The following is a 17,852-nucleotide window of genomic DNA, read 5'->3' as shown; positions in this document are numbered from 1 at the left end:
ATATAGTCCTGTGTTGCGACTAACGTAGTCAACACACACACACACACACACACACACACACACACACACACACACACACACACACACAACTCAGAATACAGTTGTATACATATACTATGTATACACACGTATGATCTCTATCCCGTTTGTGATTGACGTTTTTATTCAACTAAACGTTTGCTAAAGGCAGACTAAAGGTAAAGGATAATGGGTTAAATTATTGACATTTAGGTAGGAATATATCCAACATGAAATTATTATTAAATAAAATAATAAACCTCGAAGAAATTTCAGTAAAATTATAAGGATACTTGATATATGTCACGAAAACGTAAATCGTAGATAGAGTTAAATTTAGAGTTTACATTTCTGTTTTGCCTGTGTAACACAACGTAAGGACGAGAAGAAAGAGAAAAGAAGGAGAAGAGAGAGATAGAATAAAAGATAGGATAAACGAGAAGGGGTTTAAAAAAGATGGCCGTCGCGGAACATATGACAATGAACGGCGGACGACTGTCACGGCAGAAAAAAAGCTTGACGGAAGGTGTTTCGCGGTACCGTTGATTTTCGTGTTCACGTAAAGTGTTGTGATATTTTAACTAGGGGATCGTGGCTACAAAAGTCAGTGATCCTGTGAGCAAAGGAGCCATGACTACGTGTAGAGGTAGAGAATGGGCTCGATTGCATCGGTGCTGCAGTGGCATTGCTCGGAGTGCGCTCTGATAAATCCAACAGAGAGCACGCGATGCACCAGGTGCGGCCTAACTCGACTTAGAAGCGATGAGAAGGCAAACTTCAGGCTCAACCTAAACTTTGGGTCTGAAGAAAATCCAGAACAAGAAGGAGACGGAACGAAAAGAAAGAAGAGGGAAGCTGATTCATTCTCGGTATCCGTCCCGCCAACACCTCTACCAAGGCTTCGTCTAGATAACCTAAGAGTGGACGACACACGTCCGACAACTCGTCAACACATCGAAACTAATTTCACACATTCACACTGGTGAGACAATTTTCAATTTACCAACACAGTATCCCCTCTATTTATCTTTCTGAACCTCCTCATATGCTTTGTTTATATACAGTTCGTCGAACTCACATAGGTTCAAAATTTCTTCTGATATTTCATTTTTGCATTTCTGTTTTATAAATACTACAGTCAAGTGTATTACTTCAATTCCTGAATTAAATACTTAATAATGTACACCTTATTCTCTTTCTAGATTGGCTTATTTCAAACTTGCGAAAACTTCATGTAACTCACATTTTAGTTTGATTTAAATGTTTCCTCATACAATCTACTGTTTTCTATGTTTATGTAGAATTCAAATAGTACAATAAAACATAATATATTCTACTCTAGTCTACGATAATAATATTTTAAAATTGAAATATATGTACAAATATGCTACACCAATTGCTAGAGATTATTTTTGCCATTTTGTAGCTTATTTAAAAAGACAATAATATCTATCTAATAAAATATGGCGATCAGCTGTTCGATATAATCAAGTATGGAAAGTAATGAAAAAAGTTCATAAAAGACATACTTTCTTTCATTTCTTTCGGTAAAATCTTATTACATAAATAACATTTTTAATGTTCAAACTTTGTATAGAATATTGTATCCGAATGTTTATAAAACAATAAAGTCTGTCTATAGTTCTGGGACTAATATTGTGTATGTGTGTGTGTAACATGCATCCTTTAGAATTTTTTAGCTTTTAATCACAGAAGTTTTACAATGAAATTATTCTATCTAGACTAATTAGACTTTTATGTATATTATCTCTCGATAATACGTACGGTAGGCACACTGTATATTTATGTAGCATTTGCAAATAATTGTTATTCTGTTACAAAGTATTATTTTTGTTTTTTTTTTATTAATTTCTAGCTTTGAGGAGAATTTAATTGCACGCAATAATTGTTCAAAGAAGTTACATCATGATTCTTGGAATGAAAGGTCCTGTAAAAAAGAGCCAATTGAACGATCTTCTTCTTTACCTTCCTTAGTAACACAATGGACTTGTGTTCGTTGTTTATTGAAGAATAATTGCAGTTCTGCATTAACTTGTGCAGCTTGCGATGCTAACTTTTCACTATTTGAAACTGGCAAAAGGCAAATTGGAGCACGTAAAGGCAAAAAGTTAAATATACATAAAATAAGTCGTGTCAAAGATGCATCTAAGCTCTTAGCAAATACTTTGAATGGTTCTAATGCTACAAGTACTTCTACAAGCAATGCAAGGATTATTAGTAAGGGTACATACTATTTAGTTGAAAATATTCTATATAATATCTGTGTTAGTTGAGATTTAACATTTCATTTATATTCTACAGACATGGCACAGTTAACAAGTATAACTCGTAATGAAAGGAGACAAATTGATAGAGAAAATTGGACCTTACCACCGATAGAAACCATGGATTCAACTACATTTTCTTACACAAATACTAACAATGGCTCAGAGCGTTCACCAAAAAGACACAGTCCCTCGATATATGAGAGAGTTAAATCTAAAGTTAGTCGCTCCTTATCTAATGGTTCTGTGGTGCATAAATTATCTGAACAAGCTATACAAAGGCCAACAAGTCTAGTAGTTTCAGAAGCACGACAGGATGATGCACTTTGGAGTTGTGATAATTGCACTCTTGATAATGCTCCTGGCCTAGAACAGTGCGAAGCTTGCGAAGCCCCTAGAAGTCCAGCACCTTGTAGCGGAGTAGTTATCAGCGTACCCACTTGGGAACCTCGTGCTTTATCTTCAGCAGGTCCACTGTCTTATAGGCGATCTTTTTCTGACATTGAATCTGTTACAAATGTATCTCAAAAGAAAATAGCCAATAGAAGAAGTCTTAACGAAGATGAACCACCTGCGGTACCACCACATTCTGCTAGTTTCAGTACAAGACCAAAATACTCGTATATCGGAATTACTGGCCCAGATATACCACCACCATTGCCAAAGAAACAAAATACTAAATTAGGTCTAGTACCTATTAAAGCCCATAGCGAGGCAACAAGTCCTGTTGGAGATGTGTCAGGTGTAAGTTCCTTGAAACGTATGTGGACTTGTCAAAAGTGTTCTTACGCATATAATCCACTATGGTCAACTGGATGTGATATATGCGGATCATTTCGATCTCCTCCTTCATTAACTCAGCGTAATTTAATAACTGTTACGAAAGATGGAACAAGCTGTTCGATGCATACTCAGTCTCCAATAGTAGTATCTAGAGATAGCGTAAGATATATTCCACAAAAAACTGCTACATTGGCTATGGCAGAGTCTGATTTAGATGATCAAGTTGACCTACCTTCTCCAGTATGGACTTGTAAAAAGTGCACATTATTAAACGCTGCTTCGAGAACTACTTGCGAAGCGTGCGGTGGTTCAAAATTAAGAAGTATTATGCATTTAGAAGACGCTACATTACGAAAAGGAGAAAGCTGGGTGTGCTCATCGTGTACATTAAGAAATCCATTGTCAGCACAAACTTGTAACGCTTGTAAGACAGTAGCAGATTTTCTAGATGTACCAAAAGAGACCAGAAGTTTTGGATCGAGAAGTCCAAGTCCAAGACTCTGTCCAACTGCTATAAATTCGAAAGTTGTTACACCAAGGCATAGAAATTCTATAAGAAGAAATGGTTCTTCGGTCGGCGATAAAAGGCATACAAGAGTAAAAGATTCTACTCATGGTCAAGTATGTTACAGGCTTATTATTAATTATTTTATATATAGCTATTATTTATTTATTTAGAAATACTTTCAGACATAGCACTAACTATTTTGTGTTTGTAGTTTTATAAGTATAACGAAAATAATACGTATCTTTTATTATAGTGGCAGTGTAAGTTGTGCACATATGAAAATAAGAGTACAAATGGAATATGTGAAATGTGCCAAATTTCAAAGACCTTGTCTCAAATATCGGGTGATAAGCCTAGAATTATTGAATCTGGCACAAATACTCTTACAATACAAAGACAGGAAAGTGTCGTGATGGAAAATTTAAGGCAAATCGAAGAAAGAGAAGCATTGGAGAAGTGGGAACGAATTGTCCGTTATTGTAAAGAGGTAATACTAATAACAAATAATTATCTAGGTAATTTTTGTAATTCAAATCCAAAGAAGAATATTGTACAGTTCAATGGCATGTTATGTTCTATACTATGGGTACAATCGAACGATTGTGTTTAAAGTACCTTTGAATCGAGTTGACCTGACCGACGCTGCAGATAATCTACTAAGATAATTTTTTTAAGAAAATATATACTGAACTGAATTTAAATCTATCTCTATTGAAAAGATAAAAATAGAACTATCGTTTTTTATCGTTTTCTCATCATTGTTTAGAAATGAAACAGTACTTACATGTTCACAGTAATAATAATTTCACCGAATTTTGTCAAATAACAAATACAAAAAAATAAAGATTACATTTTATATGTTTTTAACGCGATGTCCAGTTTAACTCGACTCATTGGAATACCTCCTTAGAAGGAACAAATATCTTTATGAACGTTCTCGATGTGCAGGGAGACATAATGTGGTATATACAAATATTTTTCTATGGATGAAATAGTAAGTGAAATTTTAAGGTCAGGTTAGTTTTTTTAAGTGGAATGCTGTATTTTTTTTATTTATATTATTGTAGTGTAAATTCAGTGAAACACCACACAATACATTCCGTTTTATGTAATGTTGTAAAATACTGAATTCTGCATTTTTGAGTCACTGTTTAACCCTTCGGCGACCACCTCCGTATCGTATTACGCCTGGGTCCTTATCGGATACGGATCTATGCAACAGATCACGTCTGGCGTTTCTTTGTTTATATAAACAGCAATTTCGTAATAGGAACTGTTTGGACCACTCGCTTGAGGATGTATATGTACAGTATATATACAATGACAGATAAGAGATATCACGTATTATTAATAAATACATCGAAACAGCGAAGATCGGTTCGAAAATCTGTTACAAGTTAGCGATTCAAACGAAAGTTCGTTTAGCGAAAGTGAAAGTGATAGTGAGAATTCTATTGATGATTTTGTTAATGCTATTATTACAAGTGAACATGGTGATAGTGATATCGAGTGATATGATAGTGCACAGTTTCAGCAACATTTTGAATGTCAGGATATGGATAATTATGCGGGACAAAGGGAAACATTTAATGAGAATTATGGATCTTAAAATGAAGCAAAAAATGCGAAGTCAGTTCTTGATTCGGTTTTATTATTTTTTACGCAAGACCTCGTGGAAAAGATAGCAGATGAAACAAACAAATACGCGGAGCTCAATATCACCTCAAGAAGACGATCATTAGAAGAATGTATATTCGTAACAATTCCAGTGAATGAATTATGCGTATAGTGTTATTGGCCTATTGTTACTCATGGGAATAGTGCAAAAGCCAACGTCACGACTGTACTTTTCCACAAAAAGAATTATTTCAACTCCAGCATTTCACAACTCCAGAGATGTAATATTATGCTATTTGCATTTCTGAGGTAAGTTGTTTACGTCAGGCCGCATAGGACTGTTTTCGTTCCGCGACCGCGGTCGCTGAAGGGTTAATCGGGGTAACCGTTTAATTTTTGGAAGGCTCAAGGAACAAATCTTAATCGAATAGTTCCGGCTATCTTCGTTTAAAAAAGGCAGCTGCTTAAGCTTAAATGAGCCATAAAAGATACATTTGTACTACATTATTTCTCCTTTCGTTTTTTGCCAAAACATTTCTATAATAAGCTCCTTCCGAGATATTCTACTGAGCCGAGTTAAAATGGGCACATTATACTCCTCATGGTTGGGAAGAAATCATTTGGTAGGAATACAAATTAGGCACGTATAAATTTGCTATATCGGTTAATGTGATAATATGAATGAGATAAGATTATGAATAGACGAGGCCTTTTCTTGGTCCTACGTCACTTTGTATAACTTCTGTTTAACAGCAGACAGTGCATACGTTTGTATATCTCTTCTGCACTGTTCAGAACATTGTTTGTAAATCAAATTAAATCAAAGTTAGCATCCAATTAAATTGGACAATTTTCCTGTTACTAAATTATAGTGGGAAAAGATTGTTGTCAGTAAATTAATGTATATATTTTCAAAATAAATACCACAGTGACGACTCGTGTATAACCACTGTGACACTGCAGCACGCTCAAAGAGAAAAGTGAAAATTCTGGGTTTCAAAATCTAAAGAAAAAATAAGTATTGTATGTAAATACAATATAACATGCTGAAGGTTATAGAGTAATGAATTATGTTTAAATATCGTGCTCAAATAATTAAACGCTTTAGATTAGGAGTCACGCGAACTGCGACCTAACGTAGTGCAACTGTTTTCATAATTAGTTGTTCACGGCTATTTGCGCGGATATTTGTTTGTATTCACATCCTTAACGCTATCATATCTACGATGATGCATAATTAACAGAATACATATATTTTGTCTATGCAGCACCTACATAACATTTTCAGCGGTCGCCGCTAGCGGATACTATCATTAAAGATAGAGATTTACAGTTGAATCAAATGGACCCGGACAGTACAGGGGGGCGTATAAGTTAACCTTTTCTTTTTTTAAATGTAAGTAACATATGATTTGAAGAAATTAAGTTAAGTCGATTAACTGAAACCATAGTATAGATAACGTAAAAATTGATTTGTCTGTAGAATAACTACTAACGTTTTAAACGTGGTGGTTTCAAGTCTCTATTGTTACCATTTTTATTTACTCATATTAATTAAGTAGTTTTTCATTTCAATTTAAATAACTCAAATAAATGCGAAAATTAATGGGGTGGGGGAGGGCTCGTGGAGTTTCGAGGTTGAAAAATGACGAGAAAAACATTATTTCTGTTATTTTATAGTTTTATAAAATTGTTTTTTACCACCCATGCTCCAAAAATTTCTATTACTACTATTAATTCGATATTATTTTAATATTGGATTAATTAAAAAATAGTTTTATGACAGTTATGAGAACATTTCGGTTCTTCGTATCTGTTTCAAGAACCGAAACCGATATCATAACTGTTTTCAACCCCTGCTTTCAATTACAGCAGGAATCAGCCCTTTCCGGATATAAGGGGGCTCCCTGTATACCTACAGCGTGTTTAAGAAGGTGGTTCAAGATTTTAAGGATTTATTATACCGACCGAGAGGAGTAAAAAATGTCCATTCAACATAGGTCCAGAAAAGCCAATCCTCTCGGTCAGTACTATAAATACTTAAAATCTTGAACCACTTTTTTTTTAACACTCTGTATATGTATATATTGTACATTAGTATAACGCAAAAGTGAGATCTACTGTGTTAAAGTTTATAAAAATGTATAAGACCAGTAGACTAGTGTAAACGCGAAAAGTCATTACAACCCGGGTGTTCTCGTATATATTATTATTCTGCTGCCAAATACACATCAAAGAAGAAGAAGAAGAAGAAGAAGAAGAAGAAGAAGAAGAAGAAGAAGGTCTACCACCTGAATCATTGCAAACAAAATTTGAAGATACCACATACTGGATATACTTTAATAGCGATTCGACATGTTACTTCATCTGTAAGCAGAAGGGACGCATAGACAAGCAGTGTCGAAGTCACATCGAAGAAAAAACAACAAACGCTTTCACAAACCTAGCAGACGAAGACGCGCCTCTGTCAACGACGTTCTACAATCACAACCGCTGACACGTTATACCGATAAACGCCAACATGGGTATCAGAAGAAGTTCTCCATCGTCCACGTCATCGGATAATCTTCTGTAATTGAACACCTAAAAAGGAAGGTGTAGATATTCTTTTATTTGGTTTACATTAGAGTGAACCAAACACTATGCGCGACCAACACCATGCTGATTGTACAAAAATAGAATAAGGAAATATAATACCTTTTTTACCAGGAAATCCGCTTCTGTTCTTTCGAGGTGCCGGAACCCGGCCATATACACACTGCTACAATTACTGCGAAAATTACCACAGAGAAATAGAAAAATAGATAGAAAAAAATTCCGACAATTGAGTAAACAATAACGGGACGAAAGCGAGGAACATTGTGTCGATTTGACTGTCGGTTTTAAAAAATTTAAGACTTTTCACGAACTGAAACGACTTGGTGTTGCATATCCTTGGATTTGTTTAAACAAATATTATCGTAATGCGAATAAAAAAGTTAACGTTCCATTAAAAAAAAATCAACTTCTTCGGATCTCCTACTTTACTCCACTTACGGGAACAATATTTATGGCACATAATGTCATTTTTCTAAAAGATATTCCACCGTTTCGAGTTAAAACAGGCACCCTGTATACGACGGTATTTATAACAACGTAAAATGATGGTTACAATTATTATAAATAGGATGAATAAACATTTTTTATTTTATAGTAGGAACAGATACTTTTGGAGGTCGTTCGTGCATCGATAAATTTTATTTGATGCAATGCTTTTTGTTAAACCGCCAGAAATGTATAAAATATGTATATGGGATATTGGTTCACAACTCATCCTGTGTAGGTAATCGTTTTATTTAACTACATCGTTTACTTGTTTACTTGTTTTGTAGACAAATGAACCTTTCGTCGACGATTCATTTCCACCAGCTCCAAAATCTTTATATTATAATCCAGCTGAAACGAAGGATAACCATGTTGTTCAATGGAGGAGGCCTCATCAAATCAATGTTGATTCTACCGTTGACTCCAAACTCCCATGGGCTGTTTTTAGAACACCTTTACCTTCTGATATTTCACAAGGAGTATTAGGAAACTGTTGGTTACTCTCGGCTTTAGCTGTTTTAGCTGAAAGCGACGAACTTGTAAAAAGAGTTCTGGTAATGAGAGAAACTTGTCCCGAAGGAGCCTATCAAGTACGATTGTGCAAAGATGGAAAATGGACTACCGTACTTGTCGATGATTTGTTACCCTGTGATAAAAGAGGCCACTTAGTGTATTCTCAGGTTGATGTGTTATTAACGTTAACAATTGGAAGCTTTTTTTTCTTAGTAATCGTAACATCGATTAAATATGTTACAGGCAAAAAGAAAGCAATTGTGGGTGCCATTAATCGAAAAAGCGGTGGCAAAAATTCATGGTTGCTACGAAGCGTTAGTGTCTGGGCGTGCTATAGAAGGTTTAGCAACACTTACAGGCGCCCCGTGCGAGAGCGTGCCTTTGCAACCATCTGCTTTGCCAAGCGAAGATGAACTCGATAAGGATTTAATATGGGCGCAACTTTTATCTTCTAGACAAGCTATGTTTTTAATGGGTGCTAGTTGCGGAGGTGGCAACATGAAAGTCGACGAGGAAGAATATCAGCGTAAAGGATTGAGACCAAGGTGAGTAAAATCATTTTAAAAAATTTCAATCGAACGTATGCAATACTTTCGGATATGTAAAATAGTAGTTTTATGTTTGTAGGCATGCGTACTCTGTTCTCGATGTGCGAGATGTACAGGTAAGAACAAAAACCGAACGTATAATTTACTATTTACGATCGTAGCCATAAAATCTTAATTGTCAAGAACATATTCTCGATCTGAATAATTTAATTATTCAAAAGTAATGTTATATTAAGTCGATCCGGATTTGAATCGGTTCATTGTTTCCGAAATAAATTGAACCAAAACGAGTCTGCTAGTCTGCTCGTAGTCCGGCAGTCCTCTTTTGATTCGGTTTATTACAGGAGACCTATCGATATATATTTTTATTATACAATAATGTGACTTATAGGGAATACGATTGTTGAGACTTCGAAATCCTTGGGGTCATTACAGTTGGAAAGGTGATTGGTCCGACGACAGTTCTATATGGACGCTTCAATTGCGTGAAATGTTGATGCCACATGGTGCATCCGATGGCGTGTTTTGGATTTCTTTCGATGATGTCTTAAAATATTTTGATTGCATTGACATTTGTAAAACTAGAGTTGGATGGAGCGAAGTTAGATTACGCGGTACTCTTCCTCCTTTATCTTCTCTCAGACATTTATCTTGTGTACTTTTAACAGTGCTTGAGCCTACTGAAACAGAATTCACGTTATTCCAAGAAGGACAGAGGTAGGTTTTTTACCACATTGTTTCAAATAACGATAACTAAGATGTAGGAGAATAATACGGTATAACAGAGCTGTATCCATATTGTTTAGGAATTCTGAAAAATCACAACGTTCCCAGTTAGATTTATGCGTAGTTGTGTTTCGTACACGTTCTCCGGCAGCACCAGAAGTGGGAAGGCTAGTAGAACATAGTAAACGACAAGTACGCGGATTTGTTGGGTGTCACAAAATGCTAGAAAGGGATTTGTACATCGTCGTATGTTTGGCTTTCAATCACTGGCATACAGGAATGGAGGATACTTCCAGCTATCCCGAATACGTTCTTGCCATTCATAGCTCGAAAAGACTTCTAGTTGAACAAATTTCTCCACCTGCGTTCGTCTTAGCCGATGCCATCATAAGTTTGACTCTAGCGAAAGGACAACGGCACGAAGTAAAATTTCTTTAGATCCACTCTAGGTTGCAACTATTCTGGCAGTTCGAACATTCATAAAGTTGCCTATTTACAGGGAAGAGAGGGAATGACTGCTTATTATTTAACTAAAGGTTGGGCCGGGCTTGTGGTAATGGTCGAAAATCGTCATGTAAATAAGTGGATTCATGTAAAATGTGACTGCCATGAAAGCTATAACGTCGTGTCCACTAGAGGACAACTCAGAACTGCCGATAGTGTCCCCCCACTTCACAGGTAAAATATTGTAATTGTCTTTCTTCTCGCAACATGTCATTTCCAAGAATTGCAAAACTATCGATGTTAATGTAATCGTTTTAGACAAGTCATCATAGTGTTAACACAATTGGAAGGTAGTGGTGGATTCTCAATAGCACATCGACTTACGCACAGACTAGCTAACAGTGGAAACTTACATGACTGGGGTCCGCCAGATACTCAGCACTGTCCTCAAATTGACACTCAAGTTGAAGGTTTACATAGTCCTCGTTTAATCACGTGAACAAACAAGTTTTATGTACAGTTTACAAAAAGATGAACAGTGTGCAAGAACAGTGTTTATTAAGTAAGAGAGTTTATTGTATACTCGTGGTATTCAAAAATTTGCTAAAACCAAAGCAAGCTAGAAAGATTAGTACAACATAAATCATACCGAAATCATAATATTCTTGACGCTTTCTAGCTGTTCATACCGTATGAAAAATTTTTAGCGTCAAGACAAGCTCACTAATGAACACAATACAATAATTAACAATTAATATGCAATGATTACGAGATCAGTGGTTAAGGACATTTTTTGTTAATTAGGTAGTAATTATTCGTTGTACCATTGAAAACGGATATACTTTAAACATTGTGTGCAAATTAAAAATCTCCATGAGAACCATTGATCTATAAAGAAGACTTAAAAAGAAAAATTAAATATTTATAAAGGAACAAATTAAACACATTGCTTGTTATATACAAAAAATTATTTTCTCAACTTAACATTTAAGCCTCATAAGACATGACAAAGCGTAAAGATTATACAGTAATGTGTAAAATGAAATAAGTAACAGCCATTAATAATATTATAGTAAACATATACACACTTTTCGGAATTGCTTAGAATATGATAAAATTATAGATAAAAATGTTACCAATTTTTTCGATTTAAATCGCTCCTATTTTCGAATTACGTAAGACCACATTTGGAACCTACATGTAAAAACCACATGTACATGTACATTATGCATGACAAGCAAATATTATTCAGATCACTTCGACAAGTATTTTGAATACCGATTGCATTACGAAATGTTTGTTCAACTTAGCTTTTACTTTCTCCATGTCGCAACTTGATAAAGTGCTTATGTATTATAAATTGATGTAGCGCGTGACTACAGAACCAAAGATCTCTCTTGAAGGTTTTATAATAAATTAACTCGTTCACTGCCAATATTTATGCAATATTCATTTGACACAATTGCTGTTGTATATTTTTGTAGTAAATCATTCACAAAGTTATATATATTAATCTATAATTGTTACAATACTTTATATTTAGTTAACTTGTGGTTAGACTGTGAATTCTATGCATTTAGGGTATATACATATAAATGTGCAAAATGTAATAAAGTAAAAACTGTACTATACACATTAAGTTTTTTATATTGCAAACCTATTAAAGTCCTTGACGGAAAAAATCAATCTATATTCCATTCATCAATTTATAATCCATTGTAGTAGTAGCTGAAATTCTCGCGAATTTCTCGGCTACCAAAGCCCGAGAGAGAGAGAGAGAGAGAGAGGGGGGGGGGGGGGGAGAGAGAGAGAGAGAGAGAGAGAGAGAGAGAGAGAGAGCGGTGATAACGTGCAAAATAAGCAGTTGTTCAGAATCATGCTTTTGGTAACATATTTTAAGATATCCAAATTTATTTTACATTTCAGACTTATTCTACAAGTCACAGAGAGCGTGAACTTTCCGAATTTTTCTTACTACGTGACAGTGATAATTTTAAGAAAAACGCTGTTCATCCTTATTTTAGAACGTCCGAAGAATATTTAGTCATTTTTCGGACCCGAAATAATAAGTAGTGTTAACCATGACAGCCGTTTGAATTTTCTGGAGTACATGACACCTCGTGTATGCCATATGAAATTTGTATGCGGTGTGTACAGCAAAGATTAACAATAAATAACCCCGTCGAAGTATATAAATGGTACTTTAATTTATATAATAAGAACCTAAAAATGACCTAAGAAGCCTAAAAAGCCTAGAAATCCTAATAGCCCTGCTGTGTTTCACCCTTTGTTCTCGCCTCAGTGTTTCTCGCTTTCTTTCTCCCTCTCTCTCTCTCTCTCTCTCTCTCTCTCTCTCTCTCTCTCTCTCTCTCTCTCTCTCACTCAATCTTTTTCGTTTGTCCTCTGATTCTGCTGTTCTTCATTTCCTCAACTTTCTTCATCTAACTTCTCCTCGTATGTTTTTCCGACACAATTAGCAAATAGTTTAAGTCAATGGCATGAAAGAGAAAGGAATGCGTAGGAATAAACATATTAGGAACATCTACGAATGAAAAGATGTTTGGATTAATTTTTGTATATATATAGTATTTTTATTTTCAAACATTATAGTTCTTATCCTATTTTACAATCAGTTCTTTCAAATGAATACCGAATTGCCTCACTAATGAAATGGTTGTTCCTCATCACGCGTCAAAAAATTTACCAAATTTAATCAGATGGCAGATTGTCTCAAGGTAATGTCAAGGACAGAATAATTAGACTGGATAATGTTCCTGACACTTTCTTATCCTATTTTAGGATAAGAAAGGATCTCGATCATTCGAATACCATTCGCAGCATTACGAAGTCCATGTATCGTTTAAATAATTTTAGTAGGAGAATACCACCACGATCTAACGAGTCGTCCTCGGAACACCGAGGAGTTTTTAGCCATTTAATAAAATTTAAAACCAATTCGGTTTTAGATAGAAGATATTTATTTATTTTTTTTATCTATAGATTCAAACTCTCGGCATTCCGATTTGCTTCGATAGTAATCGTGCGGCGAAGGGTTGCCGAGGGGAGTTGCACAGAGATTTTACGTGCACGGTTGTATTTAACTACTGCAACCTTTTTATACGAAGATTCGCGCGTATAAAAAGTGCCACGAGACACGATAGTTATTTATCTATTCTTAAACATTTATATTTTTCCAACGAGCAAGTATGTGGCGTGAAACCGATCGTGATAACCGCATCGAAGCATTTCTCAATATTATGACCAAAATGTTCCCAATCGATATCAATAATAAGGAATAATAAAATATGAAAAATTAATACTTTTCAAAATTATACGACTTACCATACTTGAAACGCTTCAGGAGGATCTTCTTCATCGTGCACGCGCGATAACGCGATATCCGGAACAATACAATTTACAACTCTGCAATCGAATACAACGATTCATCTTGAAACGATGCGACGCGATACTTTCGAACGGACGAGTGAATTTCAAATGTCGGCTCCTTCGGCGATCGTCACGTCGTAACCGAACGCTCGTTTCTCACCCCACTCTTCGGACAATGCTAAAGGACCACTCGCTTTTGTTTTGGTTGCTAAGCAGCGACGGCAAACGACGCAGAGAAACGACAAGAGAATTTCGAGAATTCTGTAAAAAAAAAGTCGTTACCTATTGATTTTAAAATTGATACATTCCATGATTTCTTGTGAACAGTAATACCTTTCGCTTATACGTATCGACGAAGAATGTTCTATGATTTTCTAATATGTTATAAAAGGCGATATTCCGAACAAACTATTTCTTCTTCCAGATTCTTTCTTCGGCCGGAGCCAGCGTATATCTCAGAATCATCGGTTTTTTAAAAAGATTAATTTGTTTAGTATATCGACCTCTGTAACGTATTTCAAAATCTTTTCATAAACCACGATCGCTCGTGCGATGTTTAACGTTAAATTAAACTTGCAAAGGAACACGTCGAAATTACACATAGTTTTTCGAAAAATATTCAACCTATATTTTTTTTATATCTTTTTTATTTATAGATATGGCGGAAATTATTATATCCATATCAATCGTTTCGTTTGTGTCCTTATCATTCGAGATTCATTCTCGCGTTATAATTTAACGAGAGATCAAGAATAATTCTTTAATTTTCCAACGTGCGAGTGCGTTTTGTCGATCTCTCGATCGCGTATCGATTAACGCGAGTCGTGGAATACATGATCTATAAGCAAAGGGATGCCCGTTTTAGTTCCAAAGACGTTGCATTTTGTCCGGATTAAATTCTCGTCGATTCGGTTCAATTGGTGCGCGACGCGTCCATTGGTTTCCTGTTGAACGGGGTGACCGCTTCCACGAACGTCCACTTTTCAGTTCCATCCCCGTGTCTCTTTTGGTGGCTATTAGCGACCCGAGGTGTCACCATTTTAAGATCGTAGGCCATGCCCATGTAGGCGAATAAATCGATCAGTTTCGCGTGCATGCTGTACCACGGCATATTTGTCATTCGATAGTCCCATGGGAAAGCGTGATGGAAATTGTGAAATCCGTCGCCGAGCGTTGCTAAGATAGTTACCACGGACTCCGTCGCCCTGACCCTTCTAAAACGTTAAAACGGAGATTCCTTCGTTGATCTCTTCCCGAATCGTAGCAGGCGATTAAACGCATAAAACTACTTTACTTACCTGTCGTAGGGCTTGACACCGAACGTATGCGCGAACGAATTGATACTCCACGTCGAGTGCAGGACTATGCCATAGGGGAGCAGATAGGTCACGAAGTAGGAGTTCAAAAGCGTTTCGTTCCAGAAGTACACCGGCACCGACACCGGTAATATCACCCCGCACAAGAAGTAGAGAGGCAAATAGTAACTGAAACAAAACGCGTCCAAAAATATCGCGAGAGAAATAAATTCGTATATCTATAAATTCTTATTCACTTGTACTGAAACATTAAGAGTTTGTCCTTCTTTAGCTCGGACCAGTCCACCTCGCGTAGTTTTTGTCGCAGTAGGGGGTGTCTCTTCTTCATTACCCAGCCAATGTGAGCGAAGAAGAATCCTCTGTTCGAATTATGAGGATCCAGGTCCGTGTCACTGTACTTGTGGTGCATGTAGTGGTTCACCGCCCACCTGTACGCGGAATCCTAGAATCGGTATCATATTTTTCCATCACCGTTTTCACAGTATTTTAATGGCATTCGAATGGCGAAACGTTTACCTGGCCGCTCAAGGTTTGGCTGAAGAGGAGCAACACTCTCAAAACAAGCGTTGCTTTGAAACTCTTGTGGCTATAATACCGATGCGACGCTAATCCTGCTCCTACCTGCGCGACAGCGTACCACGCGAACGCTGCGAAATCCGATATTCGAATTAAAAAATTAGATAATAAATAGTTAGGTAGTTAAATGAACATTGGGATCGCAATGTTCTATAATTTTTTTTTAATATTTATTAATTATTGACCCAGCTTTTTTAAAGTTCATTTATATTCTGCGTAAACGACAACTTATTTTTTAAGGGAAATCGAAAGTGGAAATGTAGCTCGACGCTACTCCGCATTCGGTTAAATTAGGGTCCAATCCCAAGCCGCTTATTGAAATAATGCGTGTTCGAAGAAAAGGAAAACCACTTGGTTTCATGTCTTTATCGTAAAGAAAACGGAAATTATTGGCCGCAGCATGCAGAGCAACTCACCCCACAATAAAGATTGCCATTTAGCATAAAACGCAGCACGAATGCTGATCACGAGCCCTATGTGTAAAAGAATGATAAGCATGATGAATGACCACTTCCAAGGGTGTTTGTAGCTCATATCGGTGCCATATTGTGCCCTTTCTACAACTTCCTCGACCTCGTACGAGGTGTCTTCTTTTCCGTTGTTCCTTTGGTGGACCTTTTCGTGGTTCGTTTCGGTGTCCATTGTCACGAAACGATTTGTTGGTCGGTGTTCAATGATTCATAAATAACACACGACTCGATTATTATATGGCTTCGATTAAAATTACAGAACGCGCGACGAGTACCGCTTTCGATCGACTTGAACTTTTGTTCGGTTTGCAGAAATTTATATAAACGTTAAATCGATTCAATATTCATGAATTTTTGTATTCTTCTTCTTCGATATCATGACTCGCATAAAATTAAGTTTTATGGCCTAAGGAAAAAGTTTTGCTCGAAGCAAAACGATTCCTTAAAATAAAATCTTTTTCTTTTGTCATCTTTGAAATCAAAAGTAACGAAATAATTCGTTACTTGAAATTGCTATTATTACAACTGAACGAACGATTCGAAATGAATTATAAAATTTACCCAGGTATAGATTCCTGCCAGAAGTTTTCTGTGTATTCTATCTTTCTCTGACGATTTTGCAGAAACGAGATTAGGTCGAGAATTAAGCATAGTGGCGTAGATCTCGCGTTAGGGTCCATTGCATTCGCGTAAACAGCTGTAAATCGTGAGTAAATTATTATAAGGTAAATATTGGAATTACAAAATATATGTTCGCAGACAGTCGTAAATATATTAATTACCAACTCGTAATTCCGCGATTTAATAATTAATCGTCGTTGCATGTCGTTTGTTTGTTCAGCATGCATATAAGTTACCGAGATTTGCGAAAGCCATTTTTTAAATTTTCGTGATAGGCTCCTATAAAAATCGTAAAAACGAGAGTCCCTCTATCATCTAAAAAAAATTTAAGTCACTTATTCCAGTTTTTAAAAAGTTATTGCGTTTTAAAGGGTGTACGAATAATACAATTTTATCGAAGATTTATGGTACTAAAAATTCAAGGTGCTAAAAAGAAGGATAGAAGAATAATTCAATGGACGGGAGAACATTTGTTTAATGCTACGTTATTGGTACATCCTTTGGTAAACGCATGTCTAGCATTAATTACATAGATGCACCAATGGAAGCTGTATTGGAACAATATGTTAATAAAGAATGATAAATATTATCATTTCATTGACAAAATTTTTCGGAATCTCAACAAAAATACAGCACTTACCATTATACATATATGGTAATAAACCATTAACTTTTACATTTCAACAGAAATCATCGAAAGCTTCAATCCATTGTGTATCTGTAACTATAGATAGGGAAAGTAAATTTGAATCATAAATTTTGTATGCACTTTCGGAAATAGTTGGATTTAAATTTAATACGTTTTGATAATCATCTGTGGCGAGAGTTGTTGTTCTTCCTGAGAGTGGAAACTTTGGAAGCTGCTCTCAAATGGATACACAACTTGCAAGTGTTCGCCAAAGCAACTCGCAGGAGAGATTCGCAAGTGGATACCCGCCTTAAGAAAAGCGTCCTCA

General features: G+C 35.9%; 2 protein-coding genes across 6 annotated transcripts; one reads left to right on the top strand and one right to left on the bottom strand.

Moving 5' to 3' along the window:
* The first annotated feature begins 117 nt into the window (after window positions 1–117).
* On the top strand, window positions 118–12,722 carry LOC117224635 (calpain-D). Of its 3 annotated transcripts, none has more exons than XM_076526969.1 (11): window positions 118–1,000; window positions 1,895–2,262; window positions 2,341–3,707; window positions 3,848–4,081; window positions 8,583–8,975; window positions 9,052–9,353; window positions 9,436–9,472; window positions 9,748–10,073; window positions 10,163–10,505; window positions 10,582–10,760; window positions 12,453–12,722. In XM_076526969.1, exons 1-11 carry the CDS (start codon window positions 672–674, stop codon window positions 12,568–12,570), a joined length of 3,996 nt encoding a protein of 1,331 aa, XP_076383084.1. In that variant the 5' UTR covers window positions 118–671; the 3' UTR covers window positions 12,571–12,722. The 3 variants fall into 3 exon arrangements, with proteins under 3 accessions (XP_076383084.1, XP_033333623.2, XP_033333621.2); XM_033477732.2 differs by lacking the exon at window positions 12,453–12,722 and adding an exon at window positions 10,845–12,157 and having other exon boundaries at window positions 120–1,000; window positions 1,895–2,256; XM_033477730.2 differs by lacking the exon at window positions 12,453–12,722 and adding an exon at window positions 10,845–12,157 and having other exon boundaries at window positions 121–1,000.
* Window positions 12,723–13,091: 369 nt separating this feature from the next.
* Window positions 13,092–17,836, bottom strand: LOC117224636 (acyl-CoA desaturase 1). Of its 3 annotated transcripts, XR_004491286.2 has the most exons (10): window positions 17,697–17,836; window positions 17,537–17,620; window positions 17,058–17,211; window positions 16,837–16,972; window positions 16,222–16,420; window positions 15,746–15,876; window positions 15,466–15,671; window positions 15,212–15,397; window positions 14,247–15,127; window positions 13,092–14,174 (listed from the first exon to the last, which is right to left on the bottom strand). XR_004491286.2 is itself a non-coding variant. In XM_076526982.1 (9 exons), exons 4-9 carry the CDS (start codon window positions 16,924–16,926, stop codon window positions 14,827–14,829), a joined length of 1,113 nt encoding a protein of 370 aa, XP_076383097.1. In that variant the 5' UTR covers window positions 16,927–16,972; window positions 17,058–17,211; window positions 17,537–17,620; window positions 17,697–17,836; the 3' UTR covers window positions 13,092–14,826. The 3 variants fall into 3 exon arrangements, 2 of the variants coding, with proteins under 2 accessions (XP_076383097.1, XP_033333624.2); XM_076526982.1 differs by having other exon boundaries at window positions 13,092–15,127; XM_033477733.2 differs by lacking the exon at window positions 17,697–17,836 and having other exon boundaries at window positions 13,092–15,127; window positions 17,537–17,690.
* Between the last annotated feature and the right edge of the window lie 16 nt (window positions 17,837–17,852).

Source organism: Megalopta genalis, chromosome 16 (assembly GCF_051020955.1).
Source record: "Megalopta genalis isolate 19385.01 chromosome 16, iyMegGena1_principal, whole genome shotgun sequence".
Classification (NCBI taxonomy): domain Eukaryota; kingdom Metazoa; phylum Arthropoda; class Insecta; order Hymenoptera; family Halictidae; genus Megalopta; species Megalopta genalis.
This window is presented reverse-complemented; position numbering and strand designations above follow the sequence as displayed.

What these genes read in the sequence shown, in the direction of transcription:
- LOC117224635 (XM_033477730.2), top strand. Translation starts at nt 672, where the DNA reads ATGGGCTCGATTGCATCGGTGCTGCAGTGGCATTGCTCGGAGTGCGCT. An exon ending in AAGATTCTACTCATGGTCAA is followed by an intron (nt 3,708 to 3,847) that starts GTATGTTACAGG and finishes CTTTTATTATAG; the next exon opens with TGGCAGTGTAAGTTGTGCAC. An exon ending in CGAAAGGACAACGGCACGAA is followed by an intron (nt 10,506 to 10,581) that starts GTAAAATTTCTT and finishes GCCTATTTACAG; the next exon opens with GGAAGAGAGGGAATGACTGC.
- LOC117224636 (XM_076526982.1), bottom strand. Translation starts at nt 16,926, where the DNA reads ATGCTTAATTCTCGACCTAATCTCGTTTCTGCAAAATCGTCAGAGAAA. An exon ending in TGGCAGGAATCTATACCTGG is followed by an intron (nt 16,421 to 16,836) that starts GTAAATTTTATA and finishes AACCACGAAAAG; the next exon opens with GTCCACCAAAGGAACAACGG. An exon ending in GGTGTCAAGCCCTACGACAG is followed by an intron (nt 15,128 to 15,211) that starts GTAAGTAAAGTA and finishes TTAACGTTTTAG; the next exon opens with AAGGGTCAGGGCGACGGAGT.